This window comes from Lithobates pipiens, unplaced genomic scaffold, assembly GCF_037356315.1.
Source record: "Lithobates pipiens isolate NorthernLeopardFrog02 unplaced genomic scaffold, aLitPip1_a1.2 Scaffold_16, whole genome shotgun sequence".
NCBI lineage: Eukaryota > Metazoa > Chordata > Amphibia > Anura > Ranidae > Lithobates > Lithobates pipiens.
Genome location: NW_027507748.1, coordinates 536143880 through 536164820, shown reverse-complemented (window position 1 = coordinate 536164820; position 20941 = coordinate 536143880). Strand labels below are relative to the sequence as shown.

Sequence of the window (20941 nt, the reverse complement as noted above, 5' to 3'; positions counted from 1 at the left end):
CAGTGATCACTTGCCAAAAATTTGACAGGCTGGTTGTAATAAAGTTGATTTATTTTTTATTTTTCTGCCTGGCTCCTTAAATTTTTAATTTAAAGGATGTTGGGGCGAGAGGGTCACTCCCGAAGATGTTTGAACACTGAGCAACTTTAGTTTAAAGAATATGCGAAGGTGGGACTCAAATTAATGCTACTTTGAATTGACTGTACCTATCAAGTGGCATGCTTATCACTATAGTCATACAACATCCATTGCCAACATGTGTAACCACAGCGGGATGCAGTACAATTCAAACGCGTGATGTTCCGCTTTGACTCGCTAAGTGAAGTTTCCGGTACAGATTCTGCCTTGACCTACAACCTGTGTTCATAGCTGGAGTTGGCAGCTTTACTCGTATATACCATACTGCCTCGATTTGTATCTATGCATGTTTTTTTGGAGCTTTTCTGCAGTGTTTCCTGCTGTACTTTTTAAAAAAATGTTGCCACTAGTTGTGTTTTGCGGCTGTTATGCTGCTTCTTCTTCTTTTTTTTTTTTTTTTTTTGTCAGATTTAAAAAAGCAGTAAAAATGCACTGCATGCTTTTTTGCAGCTTCTCCACTGAAGTCTATTCAAACCAAAAATGGCAAGAAAAGCAGCGATTTGCATTAAACAAAAAAAGTCTCTGACCCTATTCAAAAATGCATTGATGTAAATGTGTTCCATTGGAACCCATGTTATAAATGTCCTGTGTTTCTGTAAAAAGCATGAAAAAACGTGTGTGGCTTTTTTTTTTTTTTTTTTTTTTTTTTTTTTTTTTTATCAATCACTAGTGGATTGTTTTTATGCTGTGAAGCCTTCCTTTGTGTTTAACATGTTGGGCAAATGGTCTGGTATTGTGATAATGTTGCAAGTCCAGTAATGGGGGTGGATCCATTAAACCATCTTTGGACGTTTTGAGGTTGTATAGTGCTCCAACAGGATCTAAAGTGGATTGTATAGTTAGTCTGGTTTGAAAAAGACACTAGTCCATCTAGTTCAACCAATAAAAGGGAGAACAAAATAATTTACTATCCTTTATACACAATTCTATACCCACAGTTGATCCAGAGGAAGGCGAAAAACCCCAGTAAGCATGATCAAATTTTGCTCCGGCAAGGGAAAAAAAATCTGATTCCTGTTAAATGCTATACTTGCTGTGCCCTATCATATTGGCTCTGCTTTCCTTACCCTGTCTGTGAGGAAAAGACAACTGATAACCAGCAAAACTATTAACGTGTGATCAACTGTGATTGGACACAGCTGATAATATGGTAAAGGGGCACTGTAATTGGCCTTTTATCCCTATTATTGGCCTCTGTGTGCAAGGGACACAGTGATCAGACACTTCCTGAAGCACGCCCCAGGTGGTGCGCAGGAAGCAGTTTCCTGGGAGAGAGTAGCACTGTAGCCGTATATCTATTATGGCGTGGTGTGCAAGTGGTCAAAGCCTGCCAATATTACAATGGTACTGCACAGTGCTGTTCACTCAGGAGTGGCAGCCTTGTGTTTGTGACCTGTTAAAATTAAAGCGGGAGTCCACCGGGACTCCGCGTGTCTTTTTTTTTTTTTTTTTTTTTTTTTTTTTTTTAAAGCCAGCAGCTACAAATACTGCAGCTGCTGACTTTTAAAATAGTGACACTTACCTGTCCAGCGCGCCCGCGATGTCGGCACCCGAAGCCGATCTCTAGGTCGTCTCTCGGGTCCTGCCGCCGCCATCTTGGGTATGGGAATCAGGAAATGGAGCCTTTCGGCTTCATTTCCCGGTTCCCTACTGCGCATGCGCGAATCGCGCTGCGCAATAAGGGCGCTCCCCGCTGCCTCTGGGATCTGTGTGTTTCCCAGCAGGCAGCGGGGCACTTGCGGGAAGGGGCGGGCACTTGCGGAAAGGGGCGTAAGTTACGCCCCTTTCCGCAGAGAGCTATCCCGGAAGTGGGTGCAGTTACCTGGATTATCCAGGTAACTGCACCCCCCTCCCCCCTGAAAGGTGCCGATTGTGGCACCGGAGGGGGGGAGGGTTCCGATGAGCGGAAGGTCCACTTTAGGGTGGACCTCCGCTTTAAGCAGTATGTCACTTTCATGAGGCACCAACACTTGTAAGCCACCTTCAGTGATTTCAAAGGCAATGCTTTTAAGAGAAGTAAAGGTGTGGTGTTTGTGCCTGCCAGTCAGCAGCTCTCTGCTCTGCCCCCCGTGCTCACTGGAGCACTGAACCGTGGAGGGGCAGGGAGCGGCTGTCTCAGGCTCTCAGTGGCTCGCTGAGACGGGCATCAGTCCAGGCACCTGGCAGATCCAGACTCCCATTGTCATGATGATGCGATGCCTGGACTGATTCCAGTGACGTCAGCAGAGAGCGGACTTGGGACCGCTCTCTGCTGAAAACGGGTCCCAGGAGTGCAAAACGAATTGGCCAAACAAGCTTGGGCTGGACGTCTCCTTTTAACAACCACACCTTAGCAGCACCTAGAGAGGTGTTTCCTCTAGGGTTCCTCCTGAGTTTGCTAGGGATTCCTTGAGCTTTAATCATTGGTGGATTGATCTCCCACCTTTACTGATCATTAATGCAAGGGGGTAAGTTTCCACTTCTTCTAAACTGACCATGATAGTTAGAGTGGACACTGAGTGCACCACATTACTTGTTCTTATATTTAAAACTTGAATGTATTAAACTAATGTATCATCGTGAGCTGTCTCCATGATTATTTTGCTGAGAATTCACTTTGAAAAACACCACCTAGCATTTGTCTGAGGCCCTCTTAAGTAAAGGCAGATGATTCATGTAGCATTTACTTCATGGAATCCATCTACCTTTAGGTCAGGCATTCAGGCCTCCTCCCCTCCTGAAGAGTGCTGGGGGATGTATGACATATAACTGAAGAAATGTCAGTTTTAGACCCCTTTCACACCGAGGGCGTTTTGCAGGTGCTATAGCATTAGAAATAGTGCCTGCAATCCGCCCTTAAACTGCTGCTCCATGCATCGGTGCACTGGCAGGACGTCAGGAAAATTCCTGCCAGCAGCTTCTTAGGAGCGGTGTGTTTACCACTCCTCCACCGCTGCTCCCCATTGAAATCAATGGGGCAGCGCTGCATTACCGGCGGCAAAACGCCGCTATTGCGGCCAGTTTTAACCCTTTCTCGGCCGCTAGCGGGGGGTAAAAGCGTCCGCTAGCGGCCGAAATGAGCTGCAAATCCTTTGGTAAAACGCTGCTAAAAATAGCAGTGTTTTACCGCCAAATATATATCTCAAACAAATATAATACACTTCTCTATTTGCTAATATTAGCAGCATAAGGATTTAAAATGGTCAGTGTTGAGTCTCTGGTCCCTGCTACGCTGCGTGAGATTCGATCCCTCTGGCCAGTTTTAGTGCTCTTAATTGAAGCATTACATAACACACTATAAAAGGATCTGCTTTGTTTATATTTCATGTCTCATTATATGAGGTGTACAACCACTTTACTTTTTAAACTACAATGGCAACACCCCTTGTATGTAAAGATATATGTAGATGGGGATGTATGTATGGCAAATATTTTGATATTCTACTAGTTTTTTCACCAGCAATATGTGTCAGTACAAGTCTTTTTCTTGTCTTATTTTGTCTCCTCCATGCTGCACACACTTCACATTTGCATAATATTGTTCTTGTGGTCACATTTCCTTTTTTTGCAGTCACTGAATGAAGCCATTGTGTGTGGGTACATGTAATATAGCATACTTTGTCAGTTGTATCTCTTTAGAGCCCATTCACACCATCAGCAATACTAAATGCATGGCCAGTACACATAACTCTACTTGCATGTTATTTGTGCATTTTTTTTTTTTTTTTTTTTTTGTTGAAATATCACAGACTGACATTTTATTAAAGGGGACCTTCAGGTAATTTTTTCATCTATTAAAGAGGAAATAAACCCTGATGGGTTTTGCTTCCTCTTTTGCTCGCTGCAAATAAAGCATAATGGGTTACTATGCATCGCATACTAGCCCATTATGTACCACTTACCTGAGAAAGAATCCAGTTACGACCCCTGTGTATGTAGGCAGCGTCCATCTTCTGACCTCTCTTCGTTCCAGGCCATCACTCCCGCACATGTGCAATGGAGCTGCCATGAGCGGCACAGACTAGGGAAGAAACGCCACTTTGTTTCTTCCCCGCGCATGCGCTGTTGGAGTATTTGGCAGACTCCACTACCTATAGGTAAGCCTAGAATAAGGCTTACCTATAGGTAGAAGTCCAAAAAGTGGGTTTACAACCAGTTTAAATCTTCTGCCCTTGTTTTTTACTTTGAATAGTAAAACTTTTTTTTTTTTTTCTGCCAGTAAATACCTTATACAGCCCACTTCCTGTTTCTTGTCTGGTCATTAGCATAGGCTTATGACATCCTCTCCCTCTATTGGAGGTGCCTTTGTAAATCTAGGAAGTGAACAGGCTTCAGCTGCCCACAGTTAAAATGGTTGCAGTGGGGGGGAGATTTCTGCAGAATATTTGGCAAGTACAGAATCAGTGTGTGTGAGATTATATATATTTATTTTTTGATTGTCTGTGGTCAACCCATGAACTGCTAGTGATCAGGAAGCAGTTGCAGGTTTAGGGGCACATGCCTATTGATCATAGAAGGAAATGATATTGCTTGGATTCTGAAAGTTATTAACTTTTTTTTTTATTTTCTCCTTCACATGAGGCTGGCAATAAAGGAATCCAACCATTTTTTTTTTCTTTCATTCCCAGCATACTGCAACCACTACACAAAGGCACTGAAAGAATCATTGTTTTTGGTTCCATTTGGCCATTAGCATAAAGACAAAGTAGATGCTATCATGCTAATTCCATGAAGCTCAACAGGCTGCATAGAAAACATCCACAGCTAGTTCTATACAACTCTTCTGAAATCCAGGGTATTGCATTTTTGTATATAAGTGTTCTAGAGATGTAGTAAGAAGATGGCATGTAAAACTGTTGGATAGAGCTTGACTATGCTAATCAAAGCCTTTTTTTATTTTATTTTTGTTTTTGCACCTTAAGGTAAAACAAATAAAAGCAAAAAAAAAAACTTTCACTAGCTGTTCCCGAGTTCTGTATAAATTCAGCGTGGTCGGTCTACAGCAGTGCTTTTCCTCTTAGGCACAGAGGCTGCAGTGGGAGCCATTGGCTCCTGCTGCTGTCAATCAAACTTGTGAGGAGGCTGTGGCCAAGCAATGCTGTGTGTCTATGGATGCACACGTGTGCTCCCATGAAGTCCAGACCTCTTTTTGCGTTGCGGCACTGCAACGCGCTATAAACAGAATGACAATTTTGGGGAAAAAAAAGATAACTTTTTGCTATAATATCCAAAAAATAAGTTGGGGGTAGGAGAGAACCTCCTTTTCTCAGTTTAGGCCAATAAGTATTCTGCTACATATTAGGTTAAAAAAATTGTAATAAGCGTATATTGATTGGTTTTCGCAAAACTTATCGCATCTACAAAATGGAGGATAGATTTATGGCTTTTTAATTTTATTTATTTTCAGGTAAATGGGTACAATGTACCCCATACTCTTTCACATAGGGTGGAGGGCCGGGATCTGGGGGCCCCCATATTAAAGGGGGCTCCCGGATTCAGATAAGCCCCCTGCCCGCAGAACCCGACAACCAATGGCCAGGGTTGTTGGCAAGAGGCCCTTGTCCTCATCGTGGGGACAAGGTGCTTTGGGGTGAGGGGGCCACAGGGTGCCCCCCCTTCCCCAAAGCACCCACCCCCCCATGTTGAGACATGCGGCCTGGTACGGTTCAGGAGGGGGGGAGGCGCGAGCTCGTCCCCACCCCCTTTCCTGACTAGCCTGGCTGCGTGCTCGGATATGGGTCGGGTATGGATTCTGGGGGAACCCCCATGCTGTGTCGTGTGTGGGGGTTTTTTTTTTTTTTTTTTTTTTTTTTTTTTTTTTTTTGGCATAGGGGTCTCCCTTGAATTCCATACCAGACCTAAGGGCCTGTTTTTTCCCTGGAGGGGAACACATGCTGTTTTTTTTTTTTTTTATTTAAAATTTGGCGTGGAGTTCCCGCCCTCGAAAGCTGATTATTCTGTGACTGGCCTGGGGGCAACTTGAAGTCCTGTTGTAAGTCACGCTGTGATTCATACTCAAGTCGTGTCCAAGTTGCTTCTGAAAGTCAGGCTGGAAGTCGTGTTGCCCCTGTGTGAATGGACTCTAACAGTGACTGTTTTCATTTGGGAAATTCCATTCAAACCAAAATGGAATTATAAAAACAAATGAAAATGGGAATTATTTCTGTTGACTGACATTCGTAAAGTCTCTGTTGGCTTTATTGACAAGAATATATATTTATATTTTATGTACAAGCCTGCCAGTGTATTGTCAGATTTAATCTACTGAGATTTATTTAATTACTTCAATACCAGACAGTTTTCAGCTTTCAGGGTTGTCAGACTTTGATTTGAGGTCATGAAACGCTGTACACAAACACAGTTTTTATAATTTTTTTTTCTTTTTACAAATAGAGCTTTCTTTTGGTGGTATTTGATCACCACTGGGATTTTTATTTTTTGCTGACTAAACACAAACATTTTTGGGGAAAAAAATAGATGGGCACTGATGTGGAGCTACTGACAGACATTACTGATGGGGCACTGATTGGCAATGTGATGGGCACTGACAGGTGTTCTTTGAGGCACAGGCTGGCAGCTGATGGGCACCTCTGATAGGGGCTGCACTGATAATCAATGTGCTGATTATCAGCGCAGACCCCCCTCTGACAGGGAGAGCCGCCAATCTGCTCTCCCTGTCAGCGTGAACCGAGAAAAGCTGTTTGCCGACACTTCCTGGTTCATACAATGATCAGCTGTGATTGGTCAAAGCTGATCACTTGGTAAGAAGTGGCTCTATACCACGATCAGAGATGCGATGTGTCAGACTGACACACAGCACCTCTGATTGCTGTGCCCCTGCGCGGGCTTGTTATCCTGATCGAGTCATATGATGTTTGGATAACAGAACCACTTTTGCCGATGTCCTTTTGCTATTTGCTATATGGCGGGTGGCAAGTGGTTCACCTATTTGAAAGTGATTGTAAACCATCGCCTTGTAAAACGACCCATTCAGTTTAAAATAGAAATGAAAGTCAAAACATTTTTGTATAGATATAAAAAAATATTATAAATGGGGGGGGGGGGGCTGGGAAGCAGCAGCACGCTGAGCTTCCCATTGAATGGCTTTGCAGAGGGTTTATGTCTGGTCAAGACTGATCATTGGAGATCAGGCTGAGTTCCCAGCATAGCTAGAAAACTGGCCACGATGTGCTCCCCTGCTTGGTGTGGTCAGTTTTTAATAGGAAAGCAAGAAGACTAGCAGTATTTCACATAAAGGAAGCAATAAAAAGAGAACATAATAAATTCTCTCTCATTCAAGTACATGGTACAGCAGGCACATATCAGGAATATGAAGTGTTGGGGTAACAAACCCTTTAATCCCCACTCAGGCACAGCACCAATTGTTCCAAGGTCAGAATGGTGGAGCAAATGTTTTATCACGTTTGCCTTTCCTTTCTTTTATTAAACTTGAATTGGATATGTCAGAAGAGAAGTAGGCCTGCAGGTTGTGACCTGATGGAAGTGTGAGCTTATAATCTAATGAACAAGAGAACTGCCTCTGTGGTTTGTGGTTGGTTTGTGGGTGTTTTGAGGCTTCCAACCTAAAAAGAAAAATGCTAAGCCGATTTTGGGGTCTACTGTTCCAACATCTATTTCCTCCCCATTAGGCGTATTCCACTGACCGGTGCTGATCAGGCTGGGAGCTTGCTCTGACTAGAAAGAAAAGCCATTATGCAAGTTTTAACAGTTCATTGCTATCATTCTTTCCAGCTGTTGCTAAGTCCCTAGTTACTGACAGACCGGACAGACAGGTGTGTGCAGGCAGCTGATGAAATCAATGATGGGCGGGCAGATGCTTCTACCTGCAGGGATCCAAGTGTGTCCTAGTGCTTCCCTTTAAACTTCCCTTTAGCTCTTATCAATACCATGTCATTGATATTGAGTTTTAAAGCGGCTGTGCAAAGTAAAAAAAAAAAACCCTGAAAACATGGTTCATCAGGGGTAATTGAGGACTGAGGTTGAGAACCGCTATCCTGCACTGTACATCTATAGAGGACTGATGCATAGATCAGAATGTCGTCTGTTCTGTGCAGGTCTATGCAGCGCCGGTGCAGACAGGTGGCTAGGACGTTTAAACTCTCACAGCAGTTAGTCTATAGCAAGCATAGCCGGAAACTTAGTCCTCGTAACATAAATGCTTTATTGGCTACATATATGAAGACACAATATCCCATATTTGGGATATTTTGTCTTTAGATAGCTAATAAATTTAAGTGCATCTAGAGTTGCCATCTATACTTGCTATGGACTTAAAGCTAGGTTTTCCCTTTGCCATCAAATGTCACAAATTCTTGTGCATTCAGCTAGTTAAAGAAGGCCTAGCATCAGAGGCTAAGTTTGTGGATCTTACATTGCACTTGAACCAGTTTTTACTATGGAAGTATTTGGCTGGGAAGGACTTCACTGCTAGCAGATACCGTGCTTGTGTATACAGCACGCAATCACCCCAGATCACGCACAACTTTAGAGTTGAACCCCAGCTGTTGTTTTTTTTTTTTTTTTCCTTTCAGTTTTAGCCGGCATAAGGTCATTACATGAAATGTAGGGAGTTGGTTCTTGTTCCTCTTTTTGTTCTACCCACATAGCTTTTGTAAAATTCCCAGCACTGCTAAAACTGACTTCCCTATTATACAAAATCTAGATTTATGTCCTATCAACAATATTTTGAGTCTTGGTCTAGTATTGGTCCGGTTCTTTCAACTGTTCAAGCTTTGGGCATAGTGTTGTGTTTTTCAAGATGTATTCTTTCGCATTGCATGCCAGTCCCTCCTACTACTCTTACTTGCTTGAAGATCTGTCAGGTGAGTGAGTTAAAGGTTTGTGTTATGTTTAATTAGGTTTATCTTGGCTATAAAATCCATCTGATTTTGAAGTGCATTGTGTTTTCTTAAAAATAAGGTAGGGCAAGATGTGTAAATAAACATATATATGCAGTTATCCCTATATAATCTCAATTTTTATGAACCTTTTTCTTGCTAGAAATACATACTTGGATTAAGCTTGGGTTGACTAGTTTCTGTATTCTAAATTTAAAATGTTTGCTTGGTACAATGTAGATATTTTTCTTCATTCACAGATTTATGTAAGTATTTGATCTTAGACCACTGATGGTAGTGAGTTAAAGGGATTTAACGATTTCCTTTACTCTAAACTGATGTATGTGATTGTTGGAGACTTGAATATCAAGTTGGCTTTATCTGTCTTTTGGGAACTAGAGGGATTGCTATTACATAGTTACTGTATATGATGATGATGATCAATGATGCAATCTCAATTACGTAAAATGGATAAATCCAGGAGTGAAAACCTTAGATTTATGGTTTTGTGTAAGAAAATAGACAGATTATTGCAAGGACATCCTGCCTTTGGAGTCTGGGTGAGAAAAAAAAAATGCCAGAGTGGTCTACTCTCCAGAAACATCAGTGGGGAATTGCTTCAAAAGATTAAGCAGACTGCCTGAATTGCATGTTATATAGTTTCAGCCGGTTTAATTTTGCAGTGTCAATTTTAGGTGACTGATATTTCGCAGCTTGCTTTGGAAGGTTAATCTGTCTGCTTTTGACATCGGCTCTGCATTCTTTGCACTAATTGTAAAATGTTAATGTGTACTTTTGTCCAGATTGGGCAATGCAACAGGTTCATTTTAGAGGAGGGACTTTAAGCATCCCCCAAGATTTCTATTCAGGTGTTTCTGCAGGTAAAAATTTTTTTTTCATGTGACTAGGTAATCTGCCTTTTTCAATCTGTGTTCTCCAATTACAGATCTTCTGCTTCCTACTTCTTCTGTAATCCTTACAGAAAGTCAAGCTTTAGAAACTGAAGTCGCTATCACCACAAATGAATGCGACCCCCTTTTTTTTTTTTTTTTTTTTTTTTTTTTTTTTTTTTTTACTTGTGAAGACCGCATCGCATAAGAAACAAGAGTTTTAGCTTTAAATCTGAAATGAAAGCCATACCTGCAAATAAAGAAATAATACTTACTCTTCTCCTGCCTGTGCTGCAGATATACAGTCGTACTCATACGTTTACATACCCTGGCAGAATTAGACTTCTTGGCCATTTTTCAGAGAAAATGAATGCTAACACAAACTTTTTTTCTTTCACTCATGGTTAGTGTTTGGCTGAGGCCATTTATTAATCAACTGTGTTTACACTTTTTAAATCCTAATGACAACAAACTACCCAAATGAACCTGATCAAGTTTACATACCCCAGTTCTCAATACTGTGTATTGCCCCCTTTAACATCCAATGACCGCTTGAAGTCTTTTGTGATATTTGTGAATGAGGCTCTTTATCTTCTGAGATGGTAAAGCTGCCCATTTTCTCTTGGCAAAAAGCCTCCAGTTCCTGTAAATTCTTGGGTTGTCTTGCATGAACTGCATGTTTGAGATCTCCCCAGAGTGGCTCAATGATCTTGAGGTCAGGAGGCTGAGATGGCTACTCCAGAACCTTCGCTTTATTCTGACAGGTCGATTTGGCCTTGTGGTTTGGATCATTGTCATGATGGAATATCCAAGTACGTCCCATATGCAGCTTCCTGGCTGATGAATGGAAATGTTCCTCCAGTATTGTTTTGAATAAAAATGCATTCCTCTTGCCATCAATTTTGACCAAATTTCCTGTGCCTTTTTTGTAGCTCACACATCCACAAAACATCAGTGATCCACCTCCATGTTTCACAGTAGGAATGGGGTGTACCTTTTCATCAAATGACGCATTTATGGTTATGGCCAAAAAGCTAAATTTTGGTCTCATCACTCCACTCCAAATGACTGTGCCAGATTTGAGGCTTGTGTCTGTGCTGTTTGGTATATTGTAAGCTGGATACTTTGTGACATTTGCATAGTAATGGCTTTCTTCTGGCGTCTCGACCATGCAGCCCATCTTTCTTCAAGTGCCTCTTTATTGTGCATCTTGAAACAGTCACACCACATGTTTTTAGAGAGTCCTGTATTTCACATGAAGTGGTTTGTGTGGAAGTGACACCTAAAATAAAATATTAAATATGTATAGTTCTATATAAAAACAACTATAGAGATAAATGAATAAGATGAAAGCTTTCAGGAGAGAGGAGGAAGGGGTAAAGACCGGAGACGTGTATCCAAATGTGGAAAAAGAAACACACTGGAAAATACTATGTATTTTTTTTTTTTTTTTCTACGAGATTTTGTAACTGAGGAAAAATTTAATAAAGAATAAATTCATTTCTTTTCATCCCGAACAATTTTCCTGGCAGTTTTGGCAGACATTTTAGTTGGTCTACCTGACCGTGGTTTGGTTTCAACAGAACCCCTTATTTTCCCCTTCTTAGAGTTTGAACACTGCAGATCCTTTTTACAATTCTCTTGACCCAGAAACGTCAGTGCAGCACTGGATGAAAGATGCAAGGGTCTGTCAGGAGTCCAGAAACTCATTCATCTTTTATACACACACTAATAACAAGATCACAGGTGAGGATGGTTACCGTTTAATAGCCATTCAAACCCCATTCCGTGAATGTCATCAGGGCAAAATCACCAGGGTATGTAAACTTTTGATCAGGGTCATTTGGGTAGTTTGTTTCTATTATGATTTAAAAAGAGTAAACGCAGTTGATTGATAATAAATGTCTTCAGCCAAACATGAACCACAAGTGAAAAACATTTTTGTGTTATTCATATTGTCTGAAAAATGGCCAATAAATCATACATTTTGCCAGGTTATGTAAACGTATCGTATGTAAATGTATCTTTTGGCATCCAGAATCTTTCCCAGTTTGTCGAATACCTGGTCCTACAATGCATGCTTTTTGGTTCCATCATCTGGGCTCCTCATTACTGTAAAGCACAGCATGTGAAGGAGACCAGGCATCTGATGCTACTAGAAGTATCAGATTCTGAAGATTTTCTAGCCCGTGTAGCTTTTAAAGAACATAGTTATGGGCCGTGCAAGAAGAGCCAAGTATTAGCCTATGCATTTGTCATGTTCCAGCTTATCCACGTTCTACCTTCTCTTAATCATCTTTTGCAGCTAGTGGTGTTGCTTTTCCTGCATATGTTTGATACAGTGGTGACATCCCACCATTAGGCTTCACTTTTCGACCTAAAGAGATGCCTGGACTGTGCACTCTGCTTGTGAACTGCAGACAGTGTTAGAAGTCTGTCATGCCTGGTTTAGATTATTTAGTGGCCAGTGGAGCAGTTTAATTTAAGAGCATACTGACACAGTTATTCTAATAAAAATAATGAATTGTTTAAAAATTGGATGTTCTATTGGTACTCTGGGTAACTGCCATAGCTGGATGAAAGTGCTCTGAAATGCTGCAAGAGGCTTAATTCACTAAGATTTATTGCATGTGTTCTCTCACCATAGACGCTGTTATTGTGATCCATATGACTTTTTTGTTTAATAACATTGCTACAAGTAACTGCCGGTATTCCTAATCAGTCTTTATTTCTTAGTGAATTGGGTCTATTGCATGCCTCTGTGAATAAATAATATTAAAGGACCACTGATATGACTATAGTATGTTGACTTAACACGGCAGCTGAAATCTCTCGGTGGTTTTGCTATGTAATTGAAATAAAAAATACTTTGCCAAGCTGTTTTTATAATCTGTTTTACCTAGATTGCCAAGAATAGAAATGGCAACAATGAACTGAATTACAGCTGTGACATGGTAGCTGTGGCGGATATGGGCATTGGCTTACATCTCCAGGTCGCACTGTTCAGTTGTGAGAACCTTTGGTTAACACAGTGACACCAATCCCCCCCCCCCCCCCCCCTCTTCTTTTTTTTTTTTTTTTTTATTTTTATTTTTTTTATACGTTACCTGCCGGAATTAGCTGTAACATTGCTGTATTGCGGTAATGGGGTCACAAGGAGTGCACATGTGCGGGGGAGTCATTTGCGCCCGTGACTGACAGGAAGTGTGTGTGTGTGTATATTATATATTTATATTTGATTGCCGTACAGCCAATCCCATGATTAAGTCTTTGTGACGAAACAACATGTCATTGCGTGGCTGTACGGCAATCAACAACTGTTACCCTGTGATGTAATATGCTGTGACACAAGACACTGCACCAGGAAGTGGAAGCTCGGGTCTGAGGAGTGGGTGAGTATCTTCTGGCCACAGCACACCTTGGGTCCACCGCAACAGCAATACATCAATTTAATATTGCGTACAAGTTTCGTTTGCTGTGATAAGTCTCTGCTTGGGTTTACATTTGATTCATGTGAGTGCAATAGTGTTGGATTATGTGTTTTTTATTTTTTATTTTTTTTGTTTTTTACGTTAATACACTAGTGGAGCACTTTTTTTTTATTTTATTTTTTTTATATTTACATGTGGAGTAATTCTGGAAATTCACGGCTGGAGCTCGGTCATTATAAACCCCTTTGGTCTGGTTTAAAAGTGATTTAGACAAATACGAGAGTGGGAGCATAAAAAGAAAATGCACATCATTGGATTGTTTACGTTTATAAGAATTTATGTGCACAGGAATTCTTCACGTCAGACTGTTTTTACACCTATCACAGGGTGATATTAGTAGAGACTTATCATAGATTAAGTGGGCACTACTGAATTTCTGTTTTTTTTTTTTTTTGATTTTTCGTTGAGAAACTGCATTTTTATCATTGTCATCAATAAGGTTGCTGAACCTCCATTTGTTTTTTTCAGTTGGGAACACTCTGAAGTGTGACTTCACGTACACACGTGTGTGTGTGTGTGTGTGTGTGTATTTATATATAATTTTATACACCCTTTTTTTTTTTTTTTTTTTTTTTTTTTTTTTTAGCACCACTATTGCTTCACTATTTATACGGGTTTTATAGAGGACACAATACTGTTTACAAATTTAGTTTGTGTCAGCTTCAGGTTTCAGTTTTTGATACAGAAGCTCAGTGGTTGTAATACAAGTATAGGAGGGCTCAACTTGTTTACTATGAGTTTCTGCAACAATGAACTGCCTAATAAAGCTCTAACTGGGTCTGAATGTGTTCTCCATAGGAAGGGTATAGTTCAAGCGTGGTGAAATTGCCCTTGTGAACTTTACCATGTGAAGTGATGTCGTCATACTAGGGGACCGTAAAGCAGAACTTTTTTTTTTTTTTTTTTTTTTTCTTCAGCTCCACTTCTGAGTATTCTTTCTTCGTGTTAGCTGGATGTGCAGTTCAGTAATAAAAACAGCCACAATTTCCTATGTAGTACACATTGTGATTCCTGTATTCCTTAGTAGGCCTCATGCACACTGTATGCTCTTGATGCCCCCCCCCCCCCCCCACAGGAGTTTGACAGCAGTAAAAACGTGGTAAAACAGCCTGTTTAGACGTTCCCGCTTCTGGTGTTAATGCATTCTATTTCCCAGAATTTTGGCCAACATGGGAATGTGCCTAGCGTTTATGAGTTTAAGGAGTTTTTTAGAGCACTTATTTTTTTTTTTTTCTACCTGTAAACTCCCCTACCACTAACTCCTGAAAACTATAGTGTGCATGGACACATAAGCTAACATGCAGGGGAGTTTACAGGCAGAGTGAAAAAGCTCAAACATTTGAAGCACCTTTTTTGACCTGCAGTGTGCATGAGGCCCAAGGCAGGCCATAGACGGTCCAAAGTTCTTTCCTGCAACCACAGGTTGCAGAAAATAAATTTGCATGATTCCCCCATCCACACAGAAAGTGTTGACAGGAGAATCCCACTGCCTGAGCAATCTTCTTCTCCTGGTGGGGGGGGAAGCCACCCCCACCAGGAGAAGACTGTGATTATCGCTAGCGGCTATAGCAACCGCTTGTGCTAATCACAAGTGATTCTGGCGGGCTGGTTGTACCCAAGTTGATCAACTTGGCACATTTAGCCTGCCCAATAATGGTTCGAATCCCAGCAGTTCCTGCTAAACTGGTGAGATTCAATAGTGTATGGGCGGCCTAAGGAACAGTTCCTTTTCAGTTTTTCGACGCTTCCATTTTGAGTAGATCTTATCAGTTTTATATTTATACCTCCTCAAAGACCCCAGTCACAAGATCTGTGGCTGACTTCCCCAGACCCGGCTTCCTGTCACAGCTATTACAAAGGATGTCACAATTTTTCTTTTGGAATATTGTTTTTTACCAAAGGATACAGCTGGTGGAGGCATAGTCTGGGTAGAGCTGATAACTTTGAGAGGAATTTACCACTGGTATTCTTAGCCAGTTAACTCCACAAGCATTTTTCCAATTCTAATAATTCTGCAGCAATGATAGAAATGTGATACATATCACTTTGTGGATCAAAAATTATTTTTTTGGTGGTAATGTCTTACAAGTGCTATTTAATATCTTTTATTTTAAAGGCAAAGAAGATGTATTTATTTTTTTTCTAGGTTGACTAGTGGTAACTTTAAAAAATGGCTAGTATTGGTTAGAAGTCATCAAATTTTTCTTCAGAAATATTGTCCCTCCTTATCAGGACACTAAAATATTGATGGTGAAGATGTTCAAATTAAGTGAGCTTTTTCTTTTAAACAAAAAGTACATTTTTCTAATGTATACTAATGGTAGATTATGAATTGGCTCTCCGTGTAAAATGAAACATAAAAAATGGGGTAAACTTTTTTTGTACATTACCATCTTGATGGTGATCTAAGAGCCCCCAGGTCCAATGCATGTATGTATGTTCAAAAAGTTTCATTTTATTTCAATAATTCAATTCAAATGGCGAAACTCATATTTTATATAGATGTGTTTTCACACAGCGTGATTATATTTTCAAGCTTTTTACATTTTTATGATTCTGGCTTACAGCTAGTGAAACCCCAAAATTCAGTATCTCAGAATTAGAATATTACTTAAGACTAAAGTATTTTTAATACAGACATGTTGGCTTACTGAAAAGTATGTACAGTATAGCATGCACTATACCAATACTCGGTTGGGGCTCCTCTTTTGCACTAGTTACTGCATCAATGTGGCGTGGCCTAGAGATGATCAGCCTGTGGCACTGCTGAGGTGTTATGGAAGCCCAGGTTGCTTTGAAAGCGGCCTTCAGCTCGTCCGCATTGTTGGGTGGGGTGTCTCATCTTCCTCTTGACAATACCTCACAGATTCTTTATGGGGTTAGTTAAGTTTGCTGGCCAATCAAATACAGTAGTACCATGATCATTAAACCAGGTATTGGTACTTTTGGCAGTGTGGGCAGGTGCCAAGTCCTACTGGAAAATGAAATGCGCATCTCCATAAAACTGGTCAGCAGAGAGAAGCATGAAATGCTCTAGAATTTCCTGCTAGAGGGCTGCGCTAACTTTGGACTTGATAAAACACAGTGGACTAAAACCAGCAGATGACAAGGCTCTCCAAATGATCACTTGACTGTGGAAACCTCACACTGGACCTCATACAACTTGAATGCTGTGACTTTCTAATCTTCTTCCTCCAGACTGAGACCTTAATTTCCAAATGAAATGCAAACTTTTCCACAGTCTGATTTGGGGAGCCATTTGGATAATTTTTTTTTTTTTTTCTGTCTCTCTGTTTAAAGTAAACCTACCATTAAAATCGGACTGACCATTTCTTTGTCAGTGGGCAAATGTACAAAATCGGCAGGGGATCGAATATTTTTTTTTTTTTCCCTCACTGTATTTATGTAATTCTATTTATTTTTACAAAAACTGAATTTTCAAAGTTGTCTAAAGACAGTAATATATAGAGAGAGATAATGTATTTTCTTTCCCCCTCTACAGAATACATTGTCTTCTCTCAAGAGTGGAGAATTTATGCAATGTCGTTTTTTTTTTTTTTTTTTTTTTAAAACCTGGATTGTTATTCATAACACAGCTAAATAATAGGTTTATGTGTGGGTTTTTTATGTTCAGCGTTGGTTGAAAAATGTTCAGTTGAGCTTGATCTTGTGTCTTGATGTCACTTTTGTGTATGTTTCTAGGTTGCAACCTTTATGGATTACAAGCCATGTCTGTACACGCCTTGACCTTGACAGACTACAAAACAAAGAGAGTTCAGCCTTGTACAAGTGTGACACAGGTGAGTCCTTGCACCTTGTGCAAGATATTTATTTACTTTCTATTTTAAATGCCTAGATTTTTTTTTTTTTTTTTTCTGTGGATATATCGTAAAGACCTAAAACCTACTGAAAACTTTTCTAGGTAGAACGTGTCTGATAATGAGAGCCATCGTTTTCACAGTTGTATTTCTCAAAGCTTAAGGTTTGCTTGCTATTATCAATATGGCTCTATATGGACATCCTTCGAATTGCAATATGACAGATTTTTCGCCATCTTTTGCAACAACCCAGCCCTATAAAAGTGGGGAAAATCACACATTTGAAAATCCCTTTTGCGAAAGAAGAAAAAGCTGGAAATCCATCAGTCTACAGTTTTGTCAAACTGCCTTTTTTGGGCCACCCTTACATGTGTTCTAGCTTAAAGCGTTAGTAAACCGCCATTTTTATTTTTAACCTGCAAGGCAATGTGCTAGTATGCATCACATACTAGCACATTATGTGAAACTTGCCTTAGAACGAAGCCCTCCAGCAGAGCAATGTCATCGCTGAAAGCGCTTCAGTCTCCACCTGGTCTTCCTTCCAGGTTCAGACTCTGGCTGAGTGAGTGGCCGAAACCGCGATGATGCCACTCCCGCACATCTGCGGGTGCAGCCGTTTATGGCACAGGACTCTGAATGGAATGGGTATGCTGTTCTACAGAACGCATGTGCCGTGGACATCACCAGCCGCATGCACAGTAAATATCTCCTAAACGGTGCATGTTTTAGGAGATATTTACATTACCTATAGGTAAGATTCGTGCATGGGAGTTTACCACTTTAAAATGTGCTGTAAAATTTTCAGGTTGCTCTCTTCCCTAATTCTTCTGTTGTATGCACTCTGACCTCTGTGTTAGGCAGTTTATCAATAGACCTATTTAGGGAAAATCACCTCTCTGACAAGCCTGGTGATTAGTTTACCCCTTAAGTGCATATCACATGACTGCTTGTAGAGGTCAGCTTAATTTAGAACTGTGGATGTGCTCATCTAAGGTTCGCACGAGTGCTTTTCAAACCACAACCACCTGGGTGTGTGTAGGGTACACTTTTGGTTCAGAAAAAATGCATGCAGTGTGTGTGTGTGTGTGTGTGTGTGAGAGAGAGATATTTTATATATAATATTCTCTTATTTGAAGCAGCTCTAATGTATTCAGCACCTGGGAGATCAGGCCATGTGGTGGAAGTTATGTGAGGGAGAGATGGAGAAGTGTGTGTATATAATATATTATATTTGTGTGTGTGTGTAATATATTTATTTATTGCGCACACCACTCGTTTTGTTTGCCTTCTCCATGCAATAGTTCCCATGTGGGCTCACTCCTGAGCCCCGCTGTCCACATCATAGGATTTGATAGACAGCAGCAGGAACCAATGGCTCACGCTATTATCAGTCTGCACTGTGAGGGAAGAGAGCAGAGTGAACCATTGCTGTCGGGCACAGCACTGGATTGAGGGTATGTACCTTTGCAGAGAATGCATTCAGGTAAAAAAAAACCTTTTGAGTACAATGATGTTGCCCATTATCAAAAAACTATTTGCTGACAGAAGTTCAAGTTGAAAGCTGGCATCTGATGTTCGGGAAGGGTTGATCGGTGTCCTCACTCCGAGTCCTCTGACCGGGTCTGTCCAACCTCTTTATGTCGTAAGAGAAAACGATCAGGTGTCCTGCCACTACCTATCACTTTATTTTTATTTATTTATTTATTTATTTTTTTAATCTGTGAATAGTTCTATCCTAGCCTTCTGATGTGAGTGAATACTGCCAGGTGTGTTAACAAAATGGGCCAGCATCACTAGGAATTCAGGTCAAGGACGGCTAAGCAAACTACTAAACTGATACTTGAGGTATCTCAATCGTTCCTGTTAAAATTTCTACATAACTGCATATAAATAAGTAACATTTAATGCTTTTTTGGCAAACTACCAATCTCCTAAAGTCGCAAAACCACCAGAAAAGTAAAGGCTGTATGAACACGCTTCCTATTTAAATCCCCTTACACATATATAACGCATTAAAAACAAATCCAACAAACATGGCTCCAAGCCAAATAGTATCCAGCTGGAAAAGGCAATTCATATTGATCATTAAACTGCTGTAACCCAGGTCAAATTTTTATATATATATATATCTCATATCTCTATATCTATCTCTCTATCCTCTTCTTTTTTTTATTTTTTTTATCACATGTGGGTGGAAACTGCCACGTGAAATCAGTGTAATGGGGAGGCCCATGAGGTTCTGGTGTAGTTTGTGGGTTCCCTGATGGTCAGTATTAGTTTTGTCTGTTTTTAGGTTTGTTAATCTCTGCTTTTTTGTAAATTTTATATTACCAGCTCTCCTTTTTTTACTGGTAGAAGATTGAGGAAGGCTTCATATTTGTTCTTTATATGCACTTGTATAGAATATACTGTTGGTGAATAGGAATGGGCCGAACACCCCCCTGTTCAGTTTGCTGCTGAACTTCCAAACGGGGGCAATCTTCTAACCCGATCCCTTATTGAAGTCTATGGGCGCACGACCGGAAGAAAAGTGCTAATTTTGAAGGCTATTGAAAAATTTTAATCGCAAGTCATTTTACATGACATTTGACTCCTTAAAAAAAAAAAAAAAAAATCTTTATAAATGTAATTTTAGCTGTAGCACTGGGTACCCATACACCAAAAAAGTAATAACCACATGAAACCATTTTATTCCTTTAAAAAAAAAAAAAAAGTGCCCCTCGATGTAAATCCATCGTCAATTGCGACGTCCGCCAGATCCGAAAAATGAAAGGAAATAAAAATGCTCAGCCTTCTGAGGTACATGTGAATGCTTCATATGTCTGGGCTATGGGGTAGAGAGGCAAGACGGAAGGATTTTCTTATGAAGAAAAACATCCAAGCCGAACGCAGTGAGGATGTGCGTTCCAACCAAATGGCGATCCTCACAACCGCCATCGGTACTCGAATGGTTTATACACATACAAAAAACAGGGGGCATGGAAGAAATAATACATCAAGCAAGAGACACTCCCTCCAAATTCAGCAAAATATGGTCATGCTGGCTATACTTCGTCACGATGGAAGAATACAAAAACTCCACCACCTAAAAGTGCCTCGGGTGCTGTGGGGGGAGACGGAGATGGACAAATCCAGACTACCCCCCCCCCCCCCAACCCCCTCAAAATATCCCCAGGCGACATTTAGACATATCCTACCCACTCAAGTGACTGTAATCCTACCCCCCCCCCTCCCCCAGACACGTACCTCATAACCCCAACCCTCATAGTAACTCACAGACTAAGACGCTATAACTTAACACAGATCGCAGGTCAGAAAACATACAGTACGGACATGTGAATGGCAATAAAGAACAAGCACGGCCCACAATCATGCGGCTATCCAACCAGTGACGAGAGGCACACAATCAGTCACAGCACACCACAACGTATACCTTCGATGTTAAGTTCCCACTGAATACGTTACTTTGCCTGTATGTTTTCTTGAAGCAGCTGCAACTGCACAGATGTTCTAAACAGTTAGTGTTCTTGTTTACCTCAAAGGTATAACTATAAAAAGCAGGAGGCATGAGATGCGGCAGTGTTTTCCCCCCTCTAAGGCTGGATTCACACCTGTGCATTTTGAAGATTTGCACTACAGTCCATTTAACATGGTTTCCTATGGAACACTTTCTGTTGTGCAAATCTGCAAAAAGCACTAAAAATGCATAGGTGTGAATCCAGCCTTAGGACACCAAGTGCTCCTAGATGGAGCTTCCGGAGTGGAGG

General features: G+C 40.7%; 1 protein-coding gene across 3 annotated transcripts in view; it reads left to right on the top strand.

Moving 5' to 3' along the window:
• RUBCNL (rubicon like autophagy enhancer) overlaps nucleotides 1–20941 on the top strand; it is a 100592-nt gene that overhangs the window by 10256 nt on the left and 69395 nt on the right. For 2 of the 3 annotated variants that reach the window (XM_077483247.1, XM_077483246.1), the window contains exons 1-2: nucleotides 8809–8960; nucleotides 17059–17156. In XM_077483247.1, coding sequence (XP_077339373.1) covers nucleotides 8897–8960; nucleotides 17059–17156 — 162 coding nt within the window. In that variant the 5' untranslated portion in view covers nucleotides 8809–8896. Of the gene's footprint in view, nucleotides 1–8808; nucleotides 8961–17058; nucleotides 17157–20941 lie in introns of those variants that run through there. The other variant, XM_077483248.1, reaches the window with a different exon arrangement.